This window comes from Anguilla anguilla, chromosome 6, assembly GCF_013347855.1.
Source record: "Anguilla anguilla isolate fAngAng1 chromosome 6, fAngAng1.pri, whole genome shotgun sequence".
NCBI classification, from domain to species: Eukaryota; Metazoa; Chordata; class Actinopteri; order Anguilliformes; family Anguillidae; genus Anguilla; species Anguilla anguilla.
This window is the reverse complement of record NC_049206.1, coordinates 209,022-218,504: the sequence shown is the minus strand read 5'-3', so window position 1 is coordinate 218,504 and position 9,483 is coordinate 209,022. Positions and strand designations below refer to the sequence as shown.

Below are 9,483 nucleotides of genomic sequence, written 5' to 3'. Positions count from 1 at the left end.
TAAAATAATCACTGGCTCTCCTGTAGTGCTGTGTGTGGTCTGTAGGGTGTAAAATAGTCATTGGCTCTCCTGTAGTGTTGTGTGGTCTGTAAGATTGGAAACTCATGCACTTCATAATTATAAGGAGTGAGCGAGCTAATATGAAACTCAGGATTGTTTCTCTGCATATCCCAAGATAATATTAAAGCCATGTAACCATGGTGATGACCAAGTCCTTCAGCAGTAAATCCAAAATGTAAGGTGACCCAATTGCAAGGGGGACACCAGCCGCCCATCTCCCACTGTTACCACAAATCAATCAGACTACCATAGATAATCTGACTACCATAGATAACAACCTTACTACCACAGATAGATTGATAACAATCTGACTGATAACTGCATATGACTGAGGTGCATACTGTACTTAAAAGACACAAGACAGGGTTTCATAAATAATTTAATAAAATAGAACATTTTCAGGTAGGAAACACTGAGGGTGAGTTTTGAAGTTCTAATGTGTAAAGGCCAGAGCAGGTCAGGGTTAAATGGGAAATGTAAAATACTCCTTCTGTTTCTTCAACATTTCACAGCATCCATCCTCACTTCACCCAGCCATCAATGTTAGTCAGCCCACAGAGCATCCGGCTACGTGCACAGCAGGCCTGAGCCACGATACGGATGACCTACGACCTCCAGGCCTGAGCCACGATACGGATGACCTACGACCTCCAGGACTGAGCCACGATACGGATGACCTATGACCTCCAGGACTGAGCCACGATACGGATGACCTATGACCTCTACCCCCTGCCCTGGGGTTCACTGAAATGCAGAGCAGTAGTACTGCAGGTGAAGCCAATGTAAAAACAATGGGAATTGGTCTAGGTCCGGCTGTTTTCTGATTGGATCAGGGTGGCCACATGCCAGTCACTGTGGGCCAACATGTAACCAGGGAAGTGGTAGACACTGTCATGGAGTTCTAATTAGTCGATGGTAAGTGGTTTTTGGGGTGGGGTTCAAGGCAGCTGGACCCTGTGACGCTGTGTGATCGCTGCGTAAACAGATGCGCTTCAGCGTTGCATAAATAGACACGTTCAAGGCACTGCTCCCAGCAGTAAGCCACATCCCCAAATTCCTGTGCCAACTGGTTGTGATGCGCACCCAGGGTGGCATTTTCACCACAGTTCGGGGAAGAGTCTGATGAAGAGGATGGTGCTGATGAAGGTGACCAGGACAAGGCCCAGCCAGAGAAGGTATCGTGGTTCTGACTCCGCCCACTTTTTCTCACATACATCCTGCTTCGGCCTGCAAGACAGCACCTGCAAAACCATGGCAACTGCACTCAGAGCCACACACACAGCATGTTCTTTAATTTCACTCAACTTTCTGCACACACAGTGGGACTCAGTCACCTGTTAAAAACATTACTAATCCAAGGAAAGCCTCTCTCCTCAAAAGGAAACGAAGGGGACCCTTTTCTGCCTTTTCTGAACAATTTCATGCCAGAGAAACCACTCGCATATCTAATATAAATAACTCTGCTGCCCCCTACAGGCAGCATGTGGTAACACATAGAGTCTGGTTTGGTGGGGAGAGAGATGGCTGGGGTTACAGCTGTTCTGCCCTAGTTAAAGCCACTGGGGTTCAGTGCAACAGCTGCAGCTTCAAAGCAGTGTCTTACTGCGCACACACCTGCTGATGTGACAGATTTAACCTACATCGGCAGGTTAGCATGCTGTAGACTGCAGACAAGGCCAGTACACTCTACCCAGAATGCAGTGCGGCTACTCACCTGGGTGTCATGCGGGAGGAGTCGTTGGGAGGCCAGTGTGCTCTTCCTCAAGTTGCGCGCCAGGTGTAGGATGTCCTCCGCCAGGTGCTGCTGCTGCTGCAACATGGCGTCTAGCTCCGCCCCCGACCGCCAATCCTCCAGCCGCAACGCCCTGTGGAACGCACCCGCAACCGTTACCATAACGACCAGCTCAAATCCCAAACGCAAACCAAAATGGACAGATCTCTGCCATCCGCTCACCTTCTCTTTCGCATGTCTGTTTCCGTGGTACCTGCAAAACAGAAATGCTATATAACACATACAATGCACTTTACACCACAGGATACACTATATAACACATTCAAAGCACTTTACACCACAGGATACACTATATAACACATACAAAGCACTTTACACCACAGGATACACTATATAACACATACAAAGCACTTTACACCACAGGATACACTATATAACACATACAAAGCACTTTACACCACAGGATACACTATATAACACATTCAAAGCACTTTACACCACAGGATACACTATATACAACATATACAATGATGCACAAGATTAAAACATGATATATGCAACACAAGCTATACATAGAAAACACAATGCAATTTTAAAATACAACACTTATGTTTAATTACTATAATCCAGAAAATATCCATAACTAACACACTGAATTTCTGCTCTATACAACCCAATACTGAAGGATATTTACCTGTTTCGGAAGGCTGCTGTTTGAAAACAGGAATATAATTGATTAAAGTTAAATAAAAGATTTAATTTACTTAATCAGCCTCACTAACAGCTATTCACACTCAGCCGATGAAAAAATGGTTAGAAGCTCCACTATCCCGTCTCAGAATGTCTGATGTCGGCTCTTGCTGTTGCAGGCGATTCATCTTGTCCAATCACAGGAGGCGAATATTAGAATACAGCGTATGTCACTTGCTATGGTTACGTTTTTCTAACCAATCAGGAGAGCTCATGGAAAAGACAGGTGAAATTAAGAAACGGAGGTAAATTGAGGTCCTTGCACAACCGTGCGTACGCTCCGTGTCCCGGGCGCTGACCACCTCCAAGCACTCTCACGAAGCCTTGCTCTTATTAGCAGTACTGCTGCTACAGCAAGCATCGCACTATCGCTGCTGCTGTCCTCCATTATCGCTGTATTGACCTAGATATTAGCCAAGAAAGAAACGGTAAATAAGGAAGTTCAGAGAATCATTATGGTAACCAGTAATGTCTTATCTCATCACTTTGATGTGAATGGGTCAGTTTTAGAATGCTGCAAACCATGAGATTTGCAAAGAGGTGTCAGCTGCAGCTCGTCACCTCATGAATCTTTGGCCTGAACCGGCCTTTAATACGGACACATCCTTTCCACTAGGTTTGACTGGTGCAGTAACTACACTGCCCTGCAGGTAGCTCCAATGGTGAGCACTAAGAACATGGCTACAGTTGGTATGAAAAAGCCATCTTACAGCTGCCTGCAGCTCACACCCCCCGTCCCCACAAGAGCGTGCCTTCCTCTGCACATGGAACTTCCTGGTGACTGGCGTCTTCTCATTGGCTGCGATAAGGTTTCGGCCAGGTCCTGGACGCTGTCTGCCAGTCTCCTTTAAGGACTGCTATAATGCACGGGAATAATGCTTTTTCATTAAGTTTTAATCAAACTTCAGAAACTCATTGAAATGCCATCTTCACTTTTATATTAATAATCACAGCTATTATGAAAAAAGCAGCACCAATAAAACACAAATTCATTTAAAAAATCCCACCAGTTTTTCAGCGTTTAACAGTCCCTTCAGATAATCCACTTTGCGCCGGTAGCCTTTCAGTACGTCTGCTGTCGGTTTGCTGGAGGGACACATAACACGCAGAGATGTCGCTTCATATGAAATTCACAGCACACTCCACTGACAGCGTAACAGACACACATCAGTCAGGTCTGGTTAACCACTACGCAAATGAAGCAGGAAGCAAGACAGGTGATAACCAGGAAAAAATATTTGAACAGATACACACTATTTTGATAATCTTAATAAATCACATTCAAAGGAACCTTGGCCTATTTCTGTGCTCTTACATTTTTCTTCCACACATTCCTTTGTAACCGTTATGATTCTTCTATCGTTAATCCCGCAACGAGTAGCTCCAAAAACCCCACTAACACCCTGTAACGGGCAACGCCTGAATTTGTATCCTCCATTGTGATATATATATATATCAAATAATAATTCAACACATCAACGCAATACTTCTATGTTAAGTAGATGAGATGAACATTTCGATTAAACTCAATGGTATACAGTACATTACCTTGAACTCCTCTTCAAAGCACGCAACATATCTTCGAGGGCGCCAACATACTACAGGAAATTAAACACATTAATATTTGCCACTTCACTCATTAGTCACTTCACTCACTTGCTTAGCAGAGGCCATTCTCGGAGACGAGATTCTGCTGTAATCCATCAACACTGTCAGTCCGTTTTTGACGGTGTCATACACTAGCGTATACGGACCAAGTAATTTAACGTTACATCTTTTTTTTTTAAATGACACATTTCAATTAAGCCGGGGACACAGGTCTATTTACAGAACGACTGTTAGCTACTGTGTTACTGTGATCATGCTACCGTATACCGGTGGCACACAACCGTTACTCACCGTATGTTATTCTAAATTGAGACTCAAGTATGTTATCTAGTTGTTATACAGTACACTAGCGCTAATGCCATAGTCTAACGGTAACTAACTACAACGGACAGTCGGTTATCATCACAGACTGGAGAGGCAAGCGGTTAAGCTTTCCTGTCAAACTTGTTTTTCAAGCACGCTTTTAATCAAACATCCCTCTGACTCACCTTCTCTAGTCTCCACTCGGTTTCCCCTTGTTTCTCCAATGTGATATACTCACATCGAGATAACAGTCTAACGAAATTCACCTCCAGCCGAGCCGGTGCCATATTGGACAGAGCACCGGAAGTTTACAAACGAAGTGGAACTACAGAACGGAAGTGTTTTCTTCTGGCTCGGGGTATGTTGCTGTGATGTGTTGTGTTGTTCTTTATCGCACCCTTGTGTACATGAACTGTGTTGACAGTCTTGCGGAGCTAAATTGAACTTGGAAGAAAATATTGAGCGAATATTTTGTGAACCTATAATGTTGTAAAATATTTAGGTTGAAAGCAATTTCAAGCTAAACAAATATACTCCCGTAAATTAAAAATGCGTGACGATGTGAGGATGATTAAAGCGCGCACTCCAATGTTGCAAGCTTTACTTGCATTTATCATAGACCCCGGATGTGCATATATTTTTAATATTAGGATGATGAATGTAACAATGAAATGTTAAATTGAAATAAACGTATCAAGTTGCAGTGTGATATAACACCTGCAAAGCATAGGATAGGGCGAATGCGCTTACTCAATCTCATTCATTACAAACCCCGTACAATCGCAGCATGTTTTAATAGTATATACCAAGAAAAAAAGCATACTATAAAAATACTCAGTTTGTACTCAGAAATATTTTTTGTATCCTGAAAGCACCAATGCTCATACACTATCCATGACATATCCGTGATTTGGTATTGGCCTTTTGGAAACCATGTTGCTAACACAATCAACATAGAGCGTTACATTTTAACAAAACAAATGACGTTTCAGACAGACCTCCCTTGCGCATGTTCAGAGGAGTGGAGGTCTGTTTTTCAGAGACTGCACATACACACAGGTTCATTTTAGTGTTTATTCACAATTCCAAACACAAATATGACATATATATATATATATATTACGTGTATCATACCAGTACTTCCCTTGGGCACAGGAGTCTTTGGTTGCATGTTCCCCTCTTATTATAGCATTTATGTGCACTTTTAATCCTAAAGAGTAGTAAGTACTGAGACAAAATAACCCCCAGGGAAAGGGGTCCGATGACTGCATCAGGAAACAGAGCGCAAAGCCTGCTCCTCTCTCTGACCTCACTGCATCAGTAGTGATGACCCTCTCTCTGACCTCACTGCATCAGTAGTGATGAAACTCACCATAACTTCACATCATGTGACTGCCAACAGAGCAGCATTAACTCGGACTAACACGGTACTACCAGCTTGTTTTTATTTTGGCACTTTTAAGGAAAAAAAATGCAATTTACAGAATAAAATCTCAACATTATGAGTACAAATAAAAAGAGAATGATAATGCACTTACTATACCATTCATATATTACACAATGATGCATCTTTGGGGTCTTGGACAAGAAGAGACAAACACACAAAGACAGACAGCGAACCAGTACAGGTTATTTAAAGATCATTTTTCTCCTGCGGAAGATGACAGGCAGTGTTCTTCCAGTCTCAGTGCTGTCACATTCTGTGTATAGTTCATTGCACTGGTTAAGGAGCTAGACTTACAACCAGAAGCCTGCCGGCTTGAAACTGATGGTTCAGCTCTAAACCGACTCAAATCTGAATCAACTCAAATCTGAACCGACTCAAATCATTATTTGAGTCAGAATTAATTTGCAAGTGAAAGTTTAAGAGGAAGGTTCACTAAGCCAGTGACTCTCAGCCCTGATCCCTGGGGCCTCTGTGTGTCCTGGCTAGGTCTGACTGGTGTCAGTACTGACTGGGGTCAATTCTGGCAGAGGTCAGTTCTGGCTCAGGTCAGTTCTGATTGGTCTCAGTTCTGACTGGTGTCAGTTATGACTGATGTCAGTTATTGGATGCTAATCGTAAAATGCAGCATTAATTCTGGTTTGATAGAGCTTTAATGGAACACCAAACTGTAGTTAATTGGTTTGAGTCATCTGCTATAAATTTGCTATGAAATCCTGTAAATAAATATAAGCAAGAAATCCCTTGAGAGAGAGAGAAAGTTGGGCCATAGAAACCCAAATAAACAGGAGCTGCTGAAGCAGCAGAAGGTTTTCGGGTTACATTTCATATACAATAACAGACCTGAAAGTGCTGGGAGAGCCAACACGACACCTTCAGTAGTATAAATGAAAAGCTGATAAAAAAAAGTCTAGAAATACAACATACATCATCACTGTATTCATAAGCTTGGTTGGCAGGCCGTCTGGGGTCACATGTCCTCATCTATGTAGGGAATGTCTGTCTCAGACAGGGTCCTCCCAGTCTGCTGGGCGGGCTTGCAGGCCTCTGAGGCGGGGCCTTGGCTGGGAGTGACATACATGGATTGGACAGCGTGTCGTCTGGACGGCTCCTGGTTGCTTGCTGGGGTGGGGTGGGGTGTCCCACTGGTTACCTCCTTCCCTGATTTAGAACCTTTAGGTTAGCAAGCCAACAGTGCGCCCAGGTGACCAACACAGAACACTGTTCTAACAAAGTCCTTCCTCAGGAGAAAAGGTTGTAGGGAAGGGGGGGTTATACAGGAGAGAGGGGGGTTATAGAGGGCAGAGGGGGGTGTAGGGGGGTACTGACCCTCAGCGCAGGGGCTCCTGAAGCGGATGTCCAGCAGGCTCTCACAGCTGAGCAATGACACAGAGTCCAGGTTTTCATGGTCAGAGCCCGGCTGCTCCAACTCAGGCAGCCGACAGGCCAGCTCGTCCCTGAGGCAGCGAGAGAGCAGGGGGTCAACCAGCCAGCCCAATCCCACAATCCAACACTCACAGCCCCTCACCCAACACCCGCAGCTCCTAAACCCAACACCCACAGCCCCTCACCCAAACCCACAGCCTCTAAACCAACACTCACAGACTCTAACCTAACACCCACAGCCTCTAACCCAACACTCACAGCCCCTAACCCAACACCCACAGCCTCTAACCCAACACCCACAGCCCTACAACACCCACAGCCTCTAACCCAAGACCCACAGCCCCCAAACACCAACAGCCCTAACCTAACACCCACAGCCCCTAACCCAATGCCCACAGCCTCTAACCCAACACTCAAAGACTCTAACCTAACACCCACAGTCTCTAACCCAACACCCACAGCCTCTAACCCAACACCCACAGCCTCTAACCAAACACTTACAGCCCTAATCCAACACCAACAGCCTCTAAATCAACACCCACAGCCCTTAACCCAACCCCCACGGCCTCTAACCCAACAACCACAGCCTCGAACCCGACACCTACAGGCCCTAACCCAACACCTACAGCCCCTAACCCAACACCCACAGCCCCTAACCCAACACTCACAGACTCTAACCTAACACCCACAGCCTCTAACCCAACACCTACAGCCTCTAACCCAACACCCACAGCCCGTAACTCCCTAACAGCAGCCAAGCAGCTCGTACTTCTCCTGCTTGATAGATTTGATGCGTTCCATCAGGCTTCTCTCCTCCATGTCAGGGGGCTCCAGTGTGGCAGCCTCTGGGGCCTTCTCCAGGACCTGGGGATCAGACACACCTATGCTGGAACAAAACACTTATCCCCTACACTGGAACAAAACACTCATCCCCTACGCTGAAACAAAACACTTATCCCCTACGCTAGAACAAAGAGCATTTATGCCCTGAAATAATAAGTAAATGGAATTCACTGTGAGGGAAAATAGTACTGTGCATCGATGTGTATGTGTGTGTGTGTGTGTGTGCGTGTAAGTATTATTATTATTATTATTAGTAATTACATTTATATAGCACTTTTCCAGATGCTCAAAGTGCTTTACAGTGAAGGGGAACTCACCTCACCCACCACCAATGTGTAGCACCCACCTGGGTGATGCACGGCAGCCATTTTGCACCAGAACGCTCACCACACATTAGCGAAGGTGGAGAGGGAGAGAACATTTATTTAGCCAATTAAATCTGGGGATGATTTTTAGTGGCAAGTTTTTGTGAGAGCCAGATCTGGGATTTGGCCAGGACACCGGGGAACCCCCTACTCTTAGCGATAAGTGTCATGGGATCTTTAATGACCACAGAGAGTCAGGACCTCGGTTTAACGTCTCATCCGAAAGACGGCATCTCCTACAGCACAGTGTCCCCGTCACTGCCGTGGGGCATTGGGGTTTATTTGTACCAGAGGGAAGATTGCCCCCTGCTGGCCCGCCAACACCACTTCCAGCAGCAACTCAGTATTCCCTGGTGGTCTCCCATCCAAGTACTAACCAAGCCCACACCTGCTTAGCTTCAGCCATTTGGCAGGAGCAGAGTGCATGGAGGTATGGCTGCTGGCAGTGTGTATATGGTGTGCGCGTGTGTGTGAGTGAGTGTGTGTACAGTGTGCACGTGTGTGAGTAAGTGTGCGCGTGTGTGTGAGTGAGTGTGTGTATGGTGTGCGCGTGTGTGTGAGTGAGTGTGTGTATGGTGTGTGCGTGTGTGTGAGTGAGTGTGTGTATGGTGTGTGCGTGTGTGTGAGTGAGTGTGTGTATGGTGTGTGCGTGTGTGTGTGTGAGTGTGTGTATGGTGTGTGCGTGTGTGTGAGTGAGTGTGTGTATGGTGTGTGTGTGTGAGTGTGTGTATGGTGTGTGCGTGTGTGTGAGTGTGTGTATGGTGTGTGCGTGTGTGTGTGTGTGTAAAGGACCTACAGTGTTCTGTCTCTTCAATTGATTGATAGCCATGGCTTCAGCCAGCTCCAGCTGCTCGATCTCCCCCATCTTCTCAGTATACCTCCTCAACTGCTCGTTAATCAGCATCTCCACACACCTGCAGCACAGGTAGGGGTCAGGGGAGCAGTTATGCTGATGAAGCAGTGTGAAGCAGGAGCAGAGGTGATGATGATGG

The 9,483-nt window shown here is 45.6% G+C and overlaps 2 protein-coding genes across 6 annotated transcripts in view; both read right to left on the bottom strand.

Annotated features, from left to right (window-relative positions):
- Window positions 1-423: 423 nt before the first annotated feature.
- LOC118229711 (vesicle transport protein USE1-like) lies at window positions 424-4,899 on the bottom strand. Of its 2 annotated transcripts, none has more exons than XM_035421961.1 (8): window positions 4,639-4,899; window positions 4,091-4,140; window positions 3,550-3,628; window positions 3,253-3,396; window positions 2,487-2,502; window positions 2,015-2,045; window positions 1,775-1,925; window positions 424-1,301 (listed from the first exon to the last, which is right to left on the bottom strand). In XM_035421961.1, the coding sequence occupies exons 1-8, from the start codon at window positions 4,738-4,740 to the stop codon at window positions 1,158-1,160; spliced, it is 717 nt and encodes a 238-aa protein (XP_035277852.1). In that variant the 5' UTR covers window positions 4,741-4,899; the 3' UTR covers window positions 424-1,157. The 2 variants fall into 2 exon arrangements, with proteins under 2 accessions (XP_035277852.1, XP_035277850.1); XM_035421959.1 differs by having other exon boundaries at window positions 3,253-3,399; window positions 4,639-4,874.
- Window positions 4,900-5,876: 977 nt separating this feature from the next.
- LOC118229710 (unconventional myosin-IXb-like) overlaps window positions 5,877-9,483 on the bottom strand; it is a 42,418-nt gene continuing 38,811 nt past the window's right edge. For 3 of the 4 annotated variants that reach the window (XM_035421956.1, XM_035421955.1, XM_035421958.1), the window contains 4 exons: window positions 9,288-9,405; window positions 8,053-8,147; window positions 7,227-7,354; window positions 5,877-7,070 (listed from right to left, as the gene is read on the bottom strand). In XM_035421956.1, coding sequence (XP_035277847.1) covers window positions 6,868-7,070; window positions 7,227-7,354; window positions 8,053-8,147; window positions 9,288-9,405 — 544 coding nt within the window. In that variant the 3' untranslated portion in view covers window positions 5,877-6,867. The remainder of the gene's footprint in view (window positions 7,071-7,226; window positions 7,355-8,052; window positions 8,148-9,287; window positions 9,406-9,483) is intronic. The other variant, XM_035421957.1, reaches the window with a different exon arrangement.

Coding starts and splice junctions, on each gene's coding strand:
- LOC118229711 (XM_035421959.1), bottom strand. CDS start 4,740: ATGGCACCGGCTCGGCTGGAGGTGAATTTCGTTAGACTGTTATCTCGA. Junction 3,400..3,549: donor TGTTAAACGCTGAAAAACTG/GTGGGATTTTTT, acceptor CGTGCATTATAG/CAGTCCTTAAAGGAGACTGG. Junction 1,302..1,774: donor TCCTCCCGCATGACACCCAG/GTGAGTAGCCGC, acceptor ATGGTTTTGCAG/GTGCTGTCTTGCAGGCCGAA.